Source organism: Porites lutea, chromosome 3 (genome assembly GCF_958299795.1).
Source record: "Porites lutea chromosome 3, jaPorLute2.1, whole genome shotgun sequence".
In the NCBI taxonomy this organism is placed as follows: Eukaryota; Metazoa; Cnidaria; class Anthozoa; order Scleractinia; family Poritidae; genus Porites; species Porites lutea.
Window position 1 is genome coordinate 28,192,166 of NC_133203.1, and position 19,234 is coordinate 28,211,399.

General features: G+C 38.3%; 2 protein-coding genes across 2 annotated transcripts; both read left to right on the forward strand.

The window, feature by feature from the left end:
• The first annotated feature begins 248 nt into the window (after window positions 1-248).
• LOC140932089 (adenosine receptor A3-like) lies at window positions 249-1,124 on the forward strand. Its single transcript, XM_073381746.1, has one exon. The coding sequence runs from the start codon at window positions 249-251 to the stop codon at window positions 1,122-1,124; it is 876 nt and encodes a 291-aa protein (XP_073237847.1).
• A 3,585-nt stretch (window positions 1,125-4,709) lies between these two features.
• On the forward strand, window positions 4,710-5,546 carry LOC140932090 (lysophosphatidic acid receptor 1-B-like). The gene has a single exon (XM_073381747.1). The coding sequence runs from the start codon at window positions 4,710-4,712 to the stop codon at window positions 5,544-5,546; it is 837 nt and encodes a 278-aa protein (XP_073237848.1).
• Window positions 5,547-19,234: the final 13,688 nt, after the last annotated feature.

A 19,234-nucleotide genomic window follows, 5' to 3' on the forward strand; every position in this document is an offset into this window, starting at 1 on the left:
TTGGGCTTTTGTCTTGCTTTGAGATATGTCATTCAGTCTTTCATATACAACTGAGTGATTGTTAAATAATACATTTCCTGTGCTTTTTGAAACTCTTTTTGGGTGAAGGTGTGCTTATATAAGCAACTATTTCACCCCAGGTAGCAGGGCACTGCAAAGAAAGCGATCACCAAAATTATAAAATCAGACAACACTACTGGGCTATATACAGAATATTCTCCAGAAGGTCTGGAAGTTTGTATGTCGAAATGTCTGGTGATACTGCTTCCATTGCAGTCTTAATCCTTCTCGCTTCTCTCTCTATCATCGTTTGTATTTCTAACGCCTTCACCGTGTTTGCTTTCTGGGTCCATAAAAGTAAATTGAAACGAACAAGCTTTCTTGTTATTAACTTGGCTGTGGCGGATCTCCTTATTGGACTCACAGATACTGTAGAGGTCGGAGCATTTGCTCTTCCAAGACATATTGACTCAAACGAAACTATTACGGAGATGAAAGGTAGCATTGTAGCCCCTTTTGTAGCCTCTTTCTCGTGTGCATCTGTGTTTTTTCTCGTGCTGATTTCCCTGGAAAGAGCCTTTGCTTTGATTTGGCCGCTTCGACATCGTGTAACAAGCAGAAAGGTCTACACCTATAGCGTAGTTATAGCGTGGCTAGTTGGGATAACTATAGGTGTATTCAGTTTCCTTGCTGTAGTTAGAAAATACCATGTGAAGTATTTTGCAGTTGCTGCTACAATCATTATTGGTTTCTCCTTGATTACGATTTGTGTGTCTTACCTGTCCATCAGGAAAAGAATTAACAACAGAACTCCTGCTATCGACACAAAGCATAGCAGAATAAGCATCGAACAAAATACAAAACTCTCCAAGACTCTTTTTATCATGATCGGTGCATCTTCTGCTTTGTGGGTTCCTAGCGTTACATGGTACAATATCAGTGTATGGTTTCCAAGCCTGTTTCCTCATTTTGTTGCTCACCTTTCCACAATTGTACATCTGACTAATTCTCTTGTTAATCCAATCATTTATAGTTTTAAAATGCCAATATTCAAGAGAAGCTATGAACAATTGCGAGACAAGCTAAAACTTGTCAAGCGAACGAAAAGGTACACAGTAAATTAATTAGAGCCAGAGGATTAGAGCCAAAAAAAAATTAAAGGTTTGTTTATAGTGGGAAGTGCACTTAGCTTATCCAGCTTATCCAGTTTACAGGCACTCCACTCAAATAATTCTGAAACAAATGATGCAAATAGAACATAACGGGATTAGGAACCCCAATTGGCTATTTACAGGCGTGGCTGAGGATTTGAACTGGGGACTACCGAGAAATCTTTATTATTTATTTACTACTCAAACTTGGGAGCTATGAAAAGTCCAAACGCACAACCCTATGAAGCCAGTCAGAATTGATATGCATAGATTATTTGAAGAAAAAACTAGTCTAAGAGCGGTGCGTTTATAATATTTCTCATCTTAGGCCAGGTTAAGCAAAAGAGGAAATTATTTTCCTCTTCTTATAAATGATTGAAGAGATATTTTATGTCAACCATCCATTGATAAAACCTGGGATTTGTGGATGTAGGATGGTAGAATGTTAGCCCATATTTATAAAAACAGAAAAGAAAAACAGTTTAAATTTTCCCTCGTTATTTTGTGTTTTATTGTGATTAGTCAGTAATTTTATTGTTCTTGTTCTTGCCTGTGTTTTTTTTTTCTTCTTTTTTTTTTCGAGTTAAATTATAGTACCTCACATCTTTTCTTTGACTTCTTTTAAAGACAAGAATTTTGCGGTGGTCCAAGCAAATTTAATGGAATCTTTAGAAACTGGATTCACATGTTAAAACGGAATCCATGAGGAAATTGAGTAATTTCAACTTTGAGTGGACAAAAACCTTGAACCGGAATAATTTAAACAATATCGCATTCTTTTTTACTCAAGGGCTTTAGATATAATTCTTATCTATAATAACACCGACTATTTCTAATGGGAGCCCGAGAAAATAAATGTCAAATTTCACAAGAATTGTAAAAACACAGGTAAAATTCTGAAAATTTCATGTGTAAGATGTCACTTTGTGAAATCTGACATTCGTTAAATGTTCTCGGGCTCTCATTGGAAATTTTCTTCGGTGTTATTACAGAAACCATTCTGTAGCCCTTGAAAAGTGTAAAAAAGAATGCGTTATTGTTTTAATTATTCTGGTACAAGGTTTGTGTCCGCTGAAAATTAAAATTACTCAATTTCCTGATTGATTCCTTGTTAATAATTTATTATTTCAACCTTATTTCAGCTTCTCATGTCAAGTATTGAAATGATAATTTACTTGCATTTGATCGTTTCGTACTGTAAACATTGTACATATCTGATGTTAGCTGTTTTATTTTTTGTTTATTTTCTTCTATAGATAATAGACTTCCTTAATTTACACTCAACCCCAAAGGCTTGTTAGCTTTTATCATTCGTGTCAAAATAAAGGCATTCAGTTCTTCATCATCATCTTGTTCTTCTTCCTTTTGTGTTGAAGTGAGATATGTGAATCAGTCTCTCAAATTAAATTGACTTGGTGTTAAATAATTCATTATCTTTCATGAAGCTCTTTTGGTACATTGTGTAAATATGAAGGGCCTTTTCACCCCAAGGTAGTTCAGGTAATGTTATCACACCGGTAGGCTCTCATGCGGATTATAATCTTCTCCGAAAAAAGAAACTCAGACATGTAACTTTAGCTCTGTTGTTATGACAAATGATACGGCAGCCATTGTAGTTTTGTGCCTTCTTGGTCTTCTATCTGTCTTTGTTTTTATTTCTAACACTTTCACTGTGTTTGTTTTCTGGGTTCATCGAAAGAAACTAACGCGAACAAGCTTTCTCGTTATCAACCTGGCTGTGGCGGACCTCTTTACTGGGCTCACCGAAATAATAGAGGTCGCTGGTGGTTGGACTTTAGCAGATCAAATCGACTCAAACAAAACAATCCAAGGAGTCAATGAAAGCGTTCCACCTTCTTTTCAAATCTTATCCTCGTCCGCATCTGTATTTTTTCTCGTTCTTATTTCTCTGGAACGAGCCTTTGCCTTGATCTGGCCGCTTCGTCATCGTGTAACAAGCACTAAGGTTTACATTTACAGTGTGGTTATCGCATGGTTAGCTGGGATAGCTATGGGTGTAAGCAGTTTTATTGCTTTCCTTGGAATCTGTAATTTAACGTATTTTGCGGTTGGTGCGGCGGTCATCATCGGTTTCTCCTTGATTACGATTTGTGTGTCTTACCTGTCCATCAGGAAAAGAATAAACAGCAGAACTCCTGCTATCGACACAGAGCATAGCAGAATAAGTGTTGAACAAAATACAAAACTCTCTAAGACTCTTTTCATCGTAATAGGAGCATCTGTTGTTTTATGGGTTCCTAGCCTGACATGGTACAATATCAGTGTTTGGTTTCCACGTCTGTTTCCTCATTTTGTGATTCACATTTTCACAATGCCACTTATCACCAATTCCCTTGTCAATCCAATTATTTATAGTTTAAGAATACCAGTATTCAAAAAAACCATACAACAAGTGAGAAATAGGCTTAAAGTTGTTAAGCGATCAAAGAGTTATACATTTAGTTAAAATGTTCGACACGTTTTAACAGGGAGCTTTTACACCTCAACAACCTGTATTTTAGTTGATCAAGTCTCAGTAAAAAATCTTCTAATCCTCAATTTCATGCAAATTTGGAAAAAAGCCACTCTGCCGATTTGCAGCAAGTTTATATTGGTATAAAACACATTTGTCGAATTCGAGCTGACTTTTAGCGCCAGCCCGAGGGCACAATACGGTATTTCCAACAAAATACTCTGAAAATGTGTCTTGTGCGGCTACTCTCTAATCATTTAATTTTTTTTTTTGTACCGTAAAAGATATACTGAATGTTCAAAGGCATTATGAAATCAAATATATATTAATCACACGTGGATTCATCAATCCGCTTTAATAAATATTCGATAACTCACCCACTGAACTGTACATCGAAAATCACTTAGATTCACATTGACGAATGTTTCTATCCACAGCATCGTTATAGGAATATAGTCAAACAAAAGAATCTGTTATTGCAGCACTATGGATTTCCTCCCTCGATCCGGTATATTATCACAGTAATCATATTCGCTGCAAATTCTCTCCATGCAATATAAAGTTGTGTTAAGTAAACTAGAATGAACTTACTACTTTTTAATTGGACCATACCCATCTACCTCTCATTGGTGACAGAAAAGTGACATAATTTATCACTTGTTGCCCTGCTTGCTTTGGCGACCGTAATTAATATCTATAGACAATCTACTGTCTTTAGTTCAACACGCAACCATAGGGTTACTTTAATTTTGTACTTTTTATTAAAATTCTATTTTCAATTGGTTTTATCCGTGAGATATTTTTTTTCTGTGAGATAATTAAATATCGGCCTTGGGAGGCACAAGGCTTTACTTTTTAACTTCCCTTTGGCTGGTCAGGTGCGCTGTCGATACAAAAACATAATACAGTCATGTAATACAACGACTACTCCACATTAATTTAATTACAGAAGGCAGACATCTTCAAACTCACAAGGGCCTAGCGTTTATAAAGATACTTGTGCTCATAACGGTGTGTAAGGCAAGCTGGAATCCTTTCACCTCTATAACGTCTACCACAACAAAATTAACATTATCTTTGTCATTATGTCTGATGCGACTCCGATTTCGATAGTGGTCGTTCTTCTTGTCCTGTCTGTTTTCATTATTATCGCTAATACTTTTACTGTATTTGTTTTCTGGATTCATCGCCACAAACTAAAGCGAACATTCCTTACTGTTTTTAACTTGACTGTTGCTGACCTTTTTGTGGGACTTGTAGAAACAGTCGTCGCCGGAAGTAAACTGAATAGCAGTAAATTTATGGAGGGAATTCCAGGATCCTTTCTAGCAATGGCTTCTGGTGCATCTGTGTTTTTTCTTGTACTCGTTTCACTGGAGAGAGCCTTCGCCTTGATTTGGCCGCTTCGACATCGAGTAACAAGCACCAAGGTTTATACCTACAGCGTGGCTATTATATGGTTAGCTGGATTGAGTCTGGGTGCACTTAATTTCTTAACCACGAATGGTATCATAGACGATCGACATTATTTATTCTCCTACTCTATCATCACTTTTTTCTCTTTATTTGTAATTTGCTGGTCGTATCTCTTAATCCGTAAAAGACTTTACAACAGAAATCCTGCTATCGATGAAGCAGATTGTAGAAAGCGGGTGGGACAAAACGCAAAATTCTCCAAGACTGTCCTTGTTGTGATAGGTGCATCTGTTACTTTGTGGGCTCCAAGCATGACATTGTACAACATTAACTTGTGGCTCGGTTTGCTTCCTGGGTTTATGAATTACCTTACCAATTTCCTACATGTTACAAATTCTCTCGTGAACCCAGTAATTTACAGCTTTAGAACAGCTGTGTTCAAGAAGACTTTAAAGCAACTGGCAAACACTGAGGATTTGCAGGCCATCAAAAAGTTACACGATTAGGGAGAAAATCTAATTCGTTTATCGATAACTTAAATTAATTAGTTGAATAAGTGTTAAGTTACCGAGGCAAGTTTCTGTAAAAAGCTCCACATCCTCATCACAAAACTGGCTTTGAATTTTCCATGGTTGCCAGTTGTAACTAGATAAATAATGATCCTACGAATTCTATTTGTAAATAATAATAAACAAGTCTTTAAAAAATTAAAACCTGTTATTTTTTCTTGGTGTTATTGTGCCCTTTGCTAGTGGCTCATTCGCTTTACTTCCACAGATAACATACGATGGTGAATGAACACTATTGAATTTCCAAATGGCTTACAGGAGATTCCGTGTCTGTTTTGTCATCTTTCCTACTTGGTTCAAAGGTTTAGTAATTAGAGGGTGGTTAAGGTTCCAGGATCGTCCAAGATGTGAATTTTTACTGGGTGATCGGCAAACAAGTGGTGTAATGGAAGAAAGATTTCGCTCGAAAATGCCGGTGAGGAGAGCTGCGATCGGTCAGAACAGATAGCTCAGAAGTCTTGTTGTGTTTTAAGACACTGTATTGATGCCAAGGATACATAGTAAGTAGTAAGTAAGTAGGTAAATAGTTTATTTAGACAGGTAACACCTAAGAGCTTACAATCACGTGATATACGGCAAACCTACCTTAAAAGCTAAACGGTACCCTAGTTAAAACTATAACTACCTCAGATATAATATCTATTTCATAAAAAAATACATTCTTACAAAAAAGATTAAAAGATCCAAAATTCAACAACTGAACGTTCAGTAAAAGCTCACAAATTGTGATTACGAGGAATAAAAAAGATTCATAAATAGTAGCAACGATGAAAATAATGTAATTACATATAAAGTCGACTTAAGTTTCCATTAGACCTTTGCCTTATTAGGGCGATGTTAGGAAAAGAGTTATTCCCTGTAAGAAGCTGTATATCCCAGATGTCTGTCTGTGATGGCGAGAGCTTCAGCCAATCAGAAATCAGGATTTAAGATAAAATATTCCAAGATTTTTACTTGTCAGTTATTTTGGTATTTAACGACAGAAAACCATCAATCATGGATGTATTAGTGCCACCAATCTGTATCACAGCACAGGCTTTCGCATAACGAAGAATCTTTTCGCTCGATTCTCGCAATCAGGGTGTGGTGGAACAGTGCACGGAGCTAAAACGTCACTAAGTTAACGAAGACTTCAATCTACAGCTGTAGGAGTATACTAATGTCAGACCAAACAGCAACCATTGCTTCCCTTTGTGTTTCCACACTCCAATCTCTCATCGTATTCGCTGCTAATTTTTTCACCATAGCTGTGTTTTGGATTCACCGAAACAAACTAAGACGAACTTACTTAATTCTTATCAATTTGGCTGTAGCCGATCTTCTCGTTGGATTCGCATACATGACACCATATTTGAAGGCGTTAGCACTTCCTAGTTACATTAGAAAATCTAAACTTAAAGTCACGACTTATGACTATCTTGTAATCCAATTTCAAGTTACATTTTTAAGTACATCGATGTTCTTTCTGGTTCTTATTTCTCTCGAACGTGCATTTGCTTTGATTTGGCCGCTTCTTCATCGAACAACAAGCACGAAGACGTTCATCTACGGTGTCGTCGCTGCTTGGTTAGCAGGTGTTTCTTTGGGTTTATTAACCTGGCTGGTTAGCTACGGAATATTTGAGATTTCTCACTATACCCTCACATTTTCAATCGTAATCGTCTTATCACTGGCAACGATGTGCACATCATACCTAGCAATCCGAAAAAAACTTAAACGTAGTGACCCTACAATCGAAACAGCACATCAGCGCAAAATGGTTGAGCAAAACACAAGAAAACTTTCCAAAACTTTGTTCCTTATGACAGGAGCATCTGCTGCCTTTTGGGTTCCAAGCCTTGTTTTATTTTCTTGTCTTACTTTCGCTCCAGGAATGTTTCCTGAATTTGTGAAATATGTTTTAACTATAATTCATATGTGCAATTCCGTCGCAAATCCACTGATTTACAGTCTAAGAATGCCTATGTTCAGACAAAGTCTTAGGCGATTTAGACTTGTAAAAATTCCTAAGCGGCGGAAAAAATACGTAGTAAATTGAGGATATTATTATGGAGCCTAAGATAACACCACAAACAAAGATTTGAACGTCTAATAACAGTACTTTTTAATGTTTTCCTTTATTTAGTATAACAAGATATGTGTAATTAACATAAACGTAATTAACTTTTTTTAACAGTTGAGTTCAAAGTTTTAATATACTTTTAACAGAGTCATCTGTGCGCAATCCTTGTAAACACATTGTATGCTTTCATCATTCTTAATTAAAGCCAAGACCTAATCTATTACCTTTCTTTTGGTTCAATTGATAGCACGGTTAAATTAATAATTAATCTTCTATTTATCATAAATATTACTAGCTGTAGGCCTTAGCAGTCCGTATACTTTATATTTCTTTAATGAGAGGATCGCTATTGGCTTCTGCAAAACGCGGCTCAGCAATACCCAGTTAACAACTCAGCAGATTCTAGTAGTCTAGAGGCTCTGCAAAACCCTACCTTTTCTCTGCATGTAAAACACCTCAAACTTCATTTTAGTGTGTTTTGTCTGATACGATTAGTAAGGCGATTTTATGTGTCGTTTTTAGTGTCTTATCGCTCTTCATATTTACTGCGAATGCTTTCACTGTTTTTTCTTTGGGGGGGGGATTTATCGCCACAATAGTTTGGTTGGTTGGAATCGCTCTGGGTGCACTGAAATTACTACCAATTTACGATATCTTCGACTAGAAATATGATATTGTCGCCTACTCTGTCCTCATTGCTCTGTCTTTACTCTTGATTTGCTTTTCGTATCTCAAAACTCATAAAGACCCTTTTCATTGTAACAGGTGCATCTGTGACACTTTGGCCCTCCTGCAGGCATTGTGCAACTGGCCAGTCTTTTGTGCAAGGGCTTGTTCCCTGATTTTGTGAATTACATTTTTTTCATGTTTTATTTAACCAGGTCTCTTATTAATCCAATAATGCATAGTTTAACAATGCCACTACACTGTATTTTGCAAGAACTTAAAAATAAATTGAAGGTTCCACACTGGAGATCGAAAAATGTCGTAGCGACAAAGATTGAATTAGCGCTCAACTCTTTTAAAAAGGGTTCATTGTGCACTGTTCAAAAAAAAGGGGCCATTTTATGGAAGTGTCACAACACACTGTCCTTTTGTCTTTGTAGCCTGCAGCGGATTATACATTCATAATTTCATTAAAAATTATGCTCATGCAGATTGATCGACTTACTTAACAGTCCTACATTTCTTACTCTGTTAGTTATAATATTCGTGAAATAAAATACTGCTTCGAACAATTGTGTTACATTCGTGTAGAGGACAATTCATTGTACCTACATGGACCTTAAATCGATCCAAAAACACAAATGAAGAGGAAGAAAAACAGTAGAAATGTAGTAGTGGTTGTGGAGCGAAGAACAATAGAAATGTGGTGGTGGTGGTGGTGGAGGTGGAGGTGGTGGTAGTGGTGGTGGGAAAATAAAAGAAATGTGGTAGGGACGGGGGTGGTTTAGTGGTGAAGAGAAAACAATAAAAATGCAGTGGTGGTGGTGGGGTTGTGGTAGTGATGGAGAGAAGACAAAACAAACGTGGTGGTGGTCGGAGGTGTTAGTAGTGGTAGTGGCGAAGAGAAAACAATAGAAATGTTGTGGTGGTAATTTTGGGGGTGTTGGTGGTGGTGGTTGTAGTAAACGGAAAAATTTGAGGAAGAGCGAACTAACTGATTTGTTAAGAAAAGGAATTTTATTTATGAGATAACGAGAAACGGTTATGACGTCATCTACGTCATCACTTGAGTTGAATGAAAAGGACTGTGTCTGGGTCATGGCTAGGTCATTTTGTTTATAAAGCTAATAGGTTGGCAGATCAATACAGGAGTGTCAAGAAACATCACTTTAGGGAGCTAAAGGGAAGGCGTTTTTGAGCCACGAACGTCAAGGCATTTACCACTTTTATATGCCTTGGCACTAACAACCTTGTTTAAATACAAGAACCCTAATTTGCAAAAGAAAGCAAAACCCTGAAGGATTCTGACAGTAGTAAAATGAGACCACAATGGCCTCTTATGCCTCCTTATTCGCTATGAAATTTTAGAAATTACTTGTGAATTACAAAATCACAGCCACGTGTCAAGAGAATCCGTCTCACAAGCATTATATCGAACCTTACAAACAACTGCGAAAAACACTCCTACTATACTACTAACGCAGCACTTCGCAGCCAATAACATCAAGGCTTAACTGAGAGACGACCAATAACCTTGGCACCTCGAGTACTGACCAGATATCCTGAAGATAGCTACAGAACAGGTTGACGAAACATCAAGCAATGTCAGAAACAGTCCTATTCTGGACTACGCTCAACCGGAAGATTACAGTATACACCGGCGAAGAAGAACTTAGAGAAATAATCAAGAGCCAAAAACTTACAAGAAACGGTTTATCCAAGCAAGATAAAGTAGATTCTTATATGTGGGTTACAATTAAATTATGATAAACAAGGAATGTAACCTACAGGTTGTAAATTTAAGTACAATGAGAAACTACAAGTCAGCAAACTGTTTATCAATTTGGTATTTGTTAGGGTTATGATAATACAATTAGGAACAAATTGTCGGACAGCTCTTCGGCAGTTCGCAGAAAGGTGCGAATTTGAATCGATTACCCCGAATCAGATTTTACGGGACAAGCTCGTGTTTGGAATTCTAGATTCAAAGGTTCGTGAGAGGCTTCTTCGTAAAAATAATTTGAATTGTCCTTAGACAAAACGGACGAGATTTGTCGCTCTCATGAGACCATAGTACAGCAGATGAAGGTTGTCAGTGATGTCGGTTTAAGCTTTGCAGATGCGGGAACTATGAATACTGTGTCTAGAGAGGCTAAAAGAGGGAGACGTAGGCGCGATCGTGGCTCGAGAAATACTGGCGCGCGGGAAAATAATGTAGCCGTGCATTTTGCGGACGTGAGCATTGTCCGACGTGAGCACTGTCCGTCTTATGGACAGAGCTGCAATAAGTGTGGCATGGAAACAAAACATTTCGCGAACGTGTGTTGTGGACACGCGCATGAGCCCACGCCTCGCGCCAGATGATTCTCAACTGGCAACGCTGAAGTTGGAATCTGGATATTATCATTGGTTTCAGCCCGTCACAGGAGCTCAGTGCAATGTTGTCGCTTTGCATCTGTACAAGAAGGCGACCAAAGATTTTGATTTGCGCAGCGTGACCTCTACCAATACGGCGATTATTCCTATGGTGGTACTTCAATTCCTGTCCTCGGGAAAGTTCCTTCGCGTGTATGGCGTGGAGATTTCAGATGTCTGCTTAACTGCAATTTGGTTGAAAGCAAGCGAGTCCGGCCTATTCTGGTCATTAAAGCGTGCCTTGGAATGAACATTATTACGTATCAAGACAACGACCAGTTGAACCGACCACAGGCGTCCGAAGGTGGAATTTATACACATGATGTCCGGGCTACTTCCCCGGTCTCCGCTTACCAGCTGTTTAAGAGGTTTCCTCGTGTCTTTACTGATGGTGTAGGTGCTCTTGCAGGCGAATATCACATGGTGCTGGATAAGTCGGCAAGGCCAGTTCAACATCCTCCTCACCGAGTTCCATCCGCCATCCGCGAACGTCTTAGAGAGATACTGGAGGATTTAGAGAAGCGTGAAATTATTGCTCGAGTGACAACGCCCACCCCTTGAATCAGCTCGAACGTTGTCGTACCAAAGAAGAATGGCAAATTAGGCATATGTTTGGATCCGATGGGTCTAAATCGTGCTTTGCTGCGCGAAAACTATCCTTTGCCTACGACTGAAGAAGTGGCTTCCCGTCTTCACGGAAAAAACGTTTTCACATCCTTTGATGTTTCCAATGGCTTCTGGCATGTTGTTCAGGATAGAGAATGTTCGTTTTGTACTAAGTTCAATACGCCTTTTGGAAGATACCACTAGAAAAGGATGCCGTTCGGGATCAGATCTGCACCTGTAGTGTTTCAGAGTAAAATTACTGAGTTGATTGAAGGGTTGAGGGGTGTTGATACGGTGAATCGTGGCATTCTGCAATAAAAGACCATGACGGGAATCTTCTTGCGTTTCTCGAGAGATGTGATGAACGCGAAGTCCATTTGAACGGCAACAAGTTGCAGCTTAGAATGAAAGAAGTCCCTGAGAGAAAGTCCCACGTTAGGGCCCGCGATTGGTTCTTTCGTCCTGTATACGCAAGGAACTTATGTCCGTGGCTCATGCGACCCATATTGGTATCGAAGGCTCTTTGCGGTGCGTTAGAGAATGTCTTTTTTGGCCTAGAATGGCGTCTGATGTCAAAGACTATGTTTCCAAATGTGACGTGTGTTTGGCTCATCTTACGTCCCAGACTAAGAAACCGCTCCTTCAACACGAAGTGATCGCAAGACCATGGGCCAAGCTAGCCGCTTACCTGTGTGAACTGCATGGACGGACCCTGTTGGTTGTTACTGATTATTTTAGCAACTACATCGAAGTGGCGCGTCTCTCCGCTACCTCAACTCAAACTGTTGTTCGCGAGTTGAAGACCATGTTTGCGCGTTTTGGTATTTCTGAGATCCTTGTGACGGATAATGGGCCACAGTTTTCGTCTAACGAGAGTCAAGTATTTGCTAGGGTATGGTCTTTTAATTATATCACTACATCGCCTCGCTACCCTCAGTCAAATGGTAAAGCCGAAAACGCTGTGCGGACAGTGAAGCGTCTATTTGAGAAATGCAAAGAAGCCGGTCTGGCAGAATTTGAAGCTCTTCTTGACTGGCGAATAAAGCCTCCTGAGGGGATGGATACCAGCCTGGCACAGCGCCTGATGGGACGTCGATGCCGTACGTTACTTCCGATGTCAGAGTCTCTTTTACAACCAAGTTACTCATTGCGTGGTTATCTGCGAGCGTTGACTCAAATGAAAAATGGCGCCATATTGTAGCATGGAGATTTACCATGATTTATTGTGGTTCATTTGAAGTTCAATTGTACTAAAACTCATTAAATATTTTCCTCGAAAAGAAACCTTTTTTATGTCTTACAAACTCTCCTTTGAAATATCATCACATTTTATTGGGTAAGATTCAATATAATTACTAAAACGGCTCTAAAACGTTTCATTGAATTTTCGGTCAAGTGAAGATATGAGGCGATTGACTTCGTTCCATTTACTAGATCAACAAAAAAACTGCAATGCTTACTATACTCAAGAAAATTACTTACAGACCAGGTGTTTGCCTGGACCTTTTATCTTTCAAGTAAAGGCAACTTGATAGGTAACATGAAATTAATTAAAAAAATAATGAACACTCCAATCGAAAACCTTCAATTTCATTATCTACCTCGGATATCACGCCCAATCATGCCCTAGTTTCAAATGTTTTGAATCCACCAATCACTGTATACATGTTAGTATACAATAAGTGTAAGCCATCAACAGAACTCCAAGTTCACCGATTTCAATTATTCTCAAGGTTTGTTTTCAAAAGTGATATGTAACTGAATATTAAAAGAAAATTGCTCTTCGTTTTTCTCAGTGGGCTATACGGCTAAACGTTTGCGGTACGGTTCTTATTCGCGTGTGTTTACTATACTTGGAAAATGACTCCTGGGTTGAAACCATTCACTGTGCTACCAAAATATACTAAAAAAAACACTGTACTCCGCTTGTCTGAACCATTATCTTAAAATAAGGGCAACTTGATAGGGAACATGAAATAGATTGAAAAAATGATGAGTACCCCAGTCGAAAGCCTCAATTTCATTATCCATCCTGGATCTCACTCAACAGTTTTAAACGATTCAAACGTTTTGAATCCATGCACCAATCACTGTATACATGTTGATACGAATAAGTGTTAGCCTTCAAGGGAACCCTGAGTTCACCGATTTCAAATTATTCTCAAGGTTTGTTTTGAAACGTGATATGTAAATCAATCTTAAACTAAAATTGCTGTTCCTTTTTTTATATCTCAGTGGGTTATCTAAACATTGCGGTACTTTATTAAAAACAAATATTACAATTCTTTCTATTATTCGATTCAACACTCGGTTTCAGGCAAATAAAATATGATTTAATCTTGTCTTTCGAAAGATGAGTTCATGTAATGTATTTTCCTATCCTGGTGATGGGTATGTTTGTTTTCAAATAGATCGACAATACTAGAAGGCGGATATTGAAAAAAAATCCATTGCGCAACCCGATTAAAAATTAATAACTACTTTCTTACTTCTCAACTATTAGCGCCATCGGAACTGAAGAATGAACGGAATCTAAGTTTCTCTCAGCCTGTTGGTAAAGAATCAAGTCTGACATTCAGTTCATTTTAAGTCATTCATTACTCTCAGTTATGTCTGATACAACTGACTTGGTGTTTTTGTGCATTCTCATTGTTCTGACTATCGTCATTCTCATTGCCAACATGTTTACTATATTTGTTTTCTGGATTCATCGCAAGAAACTAAAACGAACATTTTTACTTGTTATTAACTTGGCCTTTGCCGATCTTTTTGTTGGATTCACTGGAATACTGACAGTGATTGCGGCATTTGCTTTTCAGCGACATACTGTCTTCAACAAAATCAGTTACGATACTTTCTTTGGTATATCACTAATACTTCACGCCACTTTTGCATGTATATCCGTGTATTTTCTGGTGCTCATTTCTCTAGAACGAGCCTTCGCTTTGATTTGGCCGCTTCGACATCGTCTAGCAAGCACCATGGTTTACATCAACAGTGTGGTTATTGTGTGGTTAGTTGGGACAGCTCAAGGCGCATTGATTTTTTTAGCGCTAAATGAAGATATCAAAATGGAGTATAGCGAAGTTTGTGGTGGATTTTTGATTTATTTCTCATTGGGGACGATCTGTGTGTCTTATCTCTCAATCCGGAAAAGACTCAACAACAGAAATCGCTACATCAACACAACCCAAAACAGACAAATTTTGGAACAAAATATTAAGCTTTCTAAGACCTTTTTTACTGTAATCTATGCGTCGATTGTTTGTTTGGCTCCAAGCGTTTCATTTTACATTGTCAGTTGTTTTCATCCAGCCCTTTTTGCTGGTTTTTTGAAATATATTTTCGTAATGTTAAATCAGTCTAATTCTCTTGTTAACCCAATAATTTATAGTTTTAGGATGGCGATATTTAGGAAAACTTTAAAACAACTGAAAAAAATAATTAAAATTCCGAAACCGTCCTCCAAGGATACACTTAGCGGAGAAACCTGAAAATATGTTCAACCTGAGAATTCACTCTAAATTTAACTCGTAAGTAGACGGCATCAACTTTAAAGGTAATAGCACTAAATTCAAGGCTAATTTTGTACCCTGTTCATTCAATGCACTTATAAACCTTCAAACATCTGATCTGTTTCCAATATTTTTCATCCGATAATTTAGAAGGATTAAGAAAACGTTAAGGGCATTTAAAGTTGGTTAAAAATTCCAAATCAATCGGGAAATTGTTCAGTTAGTAGCAAAAACTGAAGCATAAAAATAGAAGCACATGTACAATATTCGTGAGGGGTGCTTTGTCCTCAAGGCACGCTTCCACAACAAGAGCACAGGCTTAGATTTTCTTTTACTAAAGTTAAAATTCTTTATAATTAAGAGGAATAATGAGTGAATAGTCTATCTCACAGCTAAGGCTTTTAGGCAAGGTAAACGAAAGGGGAAGATTTAAGTTCAGGTGAGACCACAGGCTGCCCAAACTCACGTTACGAGGGAACGGTTACATACCATAGGTGACGCGCCGGTGTCGCGTTACAGGCGACCGTTGAAGATAGAAATGAATAAAAAAGACTTACCTGCGATGTTTTCCACTGTGCTTTGGTGTCTGTTTGTCGTTTTACTGTTTTTTTTTGTTTTTTGTTGTTTTTTTTTTTGCTTTATTGCGTAACCACTGTTACTCCTTTCATAGAACGAACTGTGGCACTAGGGACTAGGCAAGGCCGGATAAGCTGGATACTCACCCCAAACGTCAGCGTTTTTTTTGCTAAGCCAAGAGAGTTTTTCCGTACCCGCGGATTGTGTGGGGGCTCCACCACCAATGTCCCGGATAAGTAGCCCTACCCAGGAGTTCAATTAATGCCACGCTCTCGATCTGCTGTGACTCAAAAGAAAAATAAGAGACGGCTCGCTTTTTTTTCCGTCAGCTATGAATTTTAAAAGTTTGATTGACTGGTAGAGGAGCAGGAGAATGCCTTTATGGGCCATTGCCCCGCGAGGAGGTACTCTGGATTTCAAGTGACAAGGATGATAGAATGTGGGCAAAACTCAAAGCCCCCAAAAAACCCTGGACCAAAGTTTAGCCCCCACAAAATCCCATGCCGAATTTCCTAGCCATAAAAATTTATTCGCGGACTATGTACGCGGCCTGGATAGGTGACATTGTTGGGAACAATAACGAATCTTCAAATTGTTTTGAACAGACAAAGAAAACCCTACTTAATTTAAATCGAGCTACCCAAAAGTATACTTGCCAAAACTTTCCAAATCAAAAAAGTTATTCGTTCGTCCCTCTCATGCACTTGAATACAGAGAACCCTCTCACCTCCTCTCCCAACGCCCCCCCCCCCCCCCCCCCCTCGATTGCAGCCATAAGAAATAAATAGTGTTACTGACAGTTCTGACGGTTTTAAAGTTTGGCGCCACTGTTAACAGGTAAAGAGCCCTGAATAAAGGAGAGCTAATTTTAAAAAAAAAAGCAGTACTGATGTAATATAAAATTTGTTTCAAATAAAATCAGCGGGAACCGACCGTTAATCCTGGCATTATGTCTTGTCATAATATAAATCGATGATCGTTTTTAATTTGGCGCACCACACAAAATTTTCTAGGATTGATAATCTTTTAAAAACGAGGTTTCTTATTTCTGAATTGCCGTTATGAAAGTGCAATAGGTTGCATTATAACGGGAGGATGAATACTGCAATTTTGCAGAAATACATTTCCCTCCCCCCCTACCCTAAAAAAAACCCTTAATTCTGTTAATTTTCCTCGAAGACGAAGCCGGCTTGATTATAAGATCGAAGTCTTTGAAATGTCAGGATCGAATGACAGAATGAAATCAAATCTTTCTTTCTTTCTTATTTTAAAAAGAGGTAAAGCTTTTGGGAAAGGGATTAAAACTGATCCGAAATGATGGTAAAAAAAATAAAGATGGGAAACAAATGTATATAATCCTGTTCAGAGTAAGATGTTTCTTGCAAAACAATCATTCTCTCCGCTTGGTTAAATCATATTACCATTGTTTCTTAGGTCTAACATGTGCACGTGCACTGATCGCAATTCCGTTACACCAATAATAATAATAACAATAATAATAATAATAAAGAAATATGTAAATCAAGATAGTCCATTGGTATTTTTCAATACGTTCATTGATTTTTATAAAAAGAGCAATAATGAGTTAAGTTATTTCACACATGCGTAAATAAGTTCCAAGCTTGCTGGGCTTATGATGGCTTGATTGCGTTTAAAACCTGAAGAAAGGTAAAGGTTCATCTAATCAGTTCGTTCTATTGCAAAGGATGTTAGATTCATAACTGAACTAGAAACACAGGAGATTCGAAAATGTAAATCACCATCATCTCTTGTCTTTCTCGTGTACATGTCTATACGTAAACTAGTAGGTGCCAAAGATCTTGAAGAAGTAATCAAACTGTGATCTTCTTGAGGCACTTTTAACTTTTTTCCATTATCGAAACATATTTTTCCATTTTTCTGCAGGTTTGACTTGAAATCGCCTGAATCTGACGGCCTCAAAATCGGGCGGCAAGGATAAGTAAAAATAACGAAAAGATGCGGGCAGCTCTATAGCATAAACACAAAGCAAGATATTTCAAAGGGTAAGTGTAAGAACGTAAACAATTTTTTTATGCGCACAGTCTTAGAAGAAAAGTAAATAGAAACTCCTAAAATAAAACAAAAGAAAGAAAGAAAGAAATATGGTATTTACGGCGTAATAGAAAACTGCGGGTCTACGTAATTTATACAATGTATGAAAAAAGGAGTTATGCGGCTATAAGTTATAGCATATAAGTAATCACCAGCATCAGTATGTTACCTAATTTTACAGCTTGAATGGAGAAGGGAACGTCAGGTAGTAAAAAGATGGGTTCACTGTGCGTGTTATCGCTTTCTAGATGCCTGCAAAATGTTCTGTTCTTGGACAGACGTAAAAAAATTCTTACCATAGAGTAAAAACTATGAATCTTACTAAAAGCATGTTTCTTCAGGGCAATAATTGTCTGCAAAGTGATGTCAAAATCCCCGCCAGTCTGGCACAACCTTTTTTAATAAGGGACAGTTTTTAATTGACCGTTATCCCATGCTTCTCTGTGGCTTCGAATGCAGAGATTCACGTCATTCATATGTGAATAAATAAAAACTTAAGAGTAAAAAAATACTACTTAAAAAAGGTTGGGGGAGTGGGGCGAGGGGCGGGGTTGGGATGACAGGCTACCGTTCTCGTTTCTTCGCAAAATATTGCGCACGTCCGTGTAAACTCGTCCCCAGGGTCTTCTCTTATTTCAATATGGCGGAACCACAGTTTGCTAGCAAATAGAAAACCAGAGCCATGAATTTTGAGCTGAAAGCTTATGAGAGTATGTCACGATCGGCGTAGCCCGTGGCGCAGCCGGCCCGCGTATCGCATACAGTGTGCATATAGATTTAAAGTGTCTGCGCACAGGTTTCGATCGGCGTGGATTCTTCCGCAAATCAAAGAGTTAAGCAATGCAAAAGTGGGTAAGTAATGAACACTCTTGCCAATCTGTGCGGTGCTGTCGGTATATTTATTGAGTACCCTCGTCGGCTTCTTCGGCTTCCGTTAACCTTCCGTTAATCTTCGATAATTTCGTCGCTTCCCGAACCTACAGTTCGGCCTTCGACTGTGTCGTGCGTCTCTTAACCATCGCACTCTTGTACCTTATTGACTGCAAGAAACATCACTTTCGCATCGATTCCTAGTAACTCTTCCTGTTCTAAACGTCGTTATCTAAGATCCACAGGCGACTAATTAAAGAAATTAATTAAATAATCGTTCGTTTCCATCGATGAGTGTTTGCGAGCTTCTTCAAACCTCGCGTACTAAGAGTTCTTCAGTGTAATCTGTAAATCAAAGTAGCTTGGCCTCTAGCTATCTTTGTGTTAAGCCACAACTTTACATTTCATGTTAGTTGTTGTGTGCTAGGGCTATAACGCCATGTTATGAAAATTAGTTGCATTCTTACAATAAACTTCGCACGCTTTCGTAATCTTGTGACCTCGCATGGGCATCTTTAACTGTTGACCCACTCTCGTCATCTTTCATTCTCTATTCTGAACTTTCGTCTTGGTTGCTTCACTTTGGCTGGAAAATTATCCCTTAAAAATCGTTTACACATTAGTGGCAATTACAGTAGCAAGAATAATAAATACAGGGTGTTTGAAAAGTTCGTTCCGATTGTAAAATGTATTTTGTGCAAAGCATTTAATGCTTCCTTAGGCAAATGTAAACTGATTCAGGTAGGAAATTTATCTAAATAACTGTTCAAAGCAATTTCAAACTAAAATTTGAAGAAATTATGAATTTTTTTTAAATTTTTCCCCAAATGTGCACGTACGCG

Coding starts and splice junctions, on each gene's coding strand:
- LOC140932090 (XM_073381747.1), top strand. CDS start 4,710: ATGTCTGATGCGACTCCGATTTCGATAGTGGTCGTTCTTCTTGTCCTG.
- LOC140932089 (XM_073381746.1), top strand. CDS start 249: ATGTCTGGTGATACTGCTTCCATTGCAGTCTTAATCCTTCTCGCTTCT.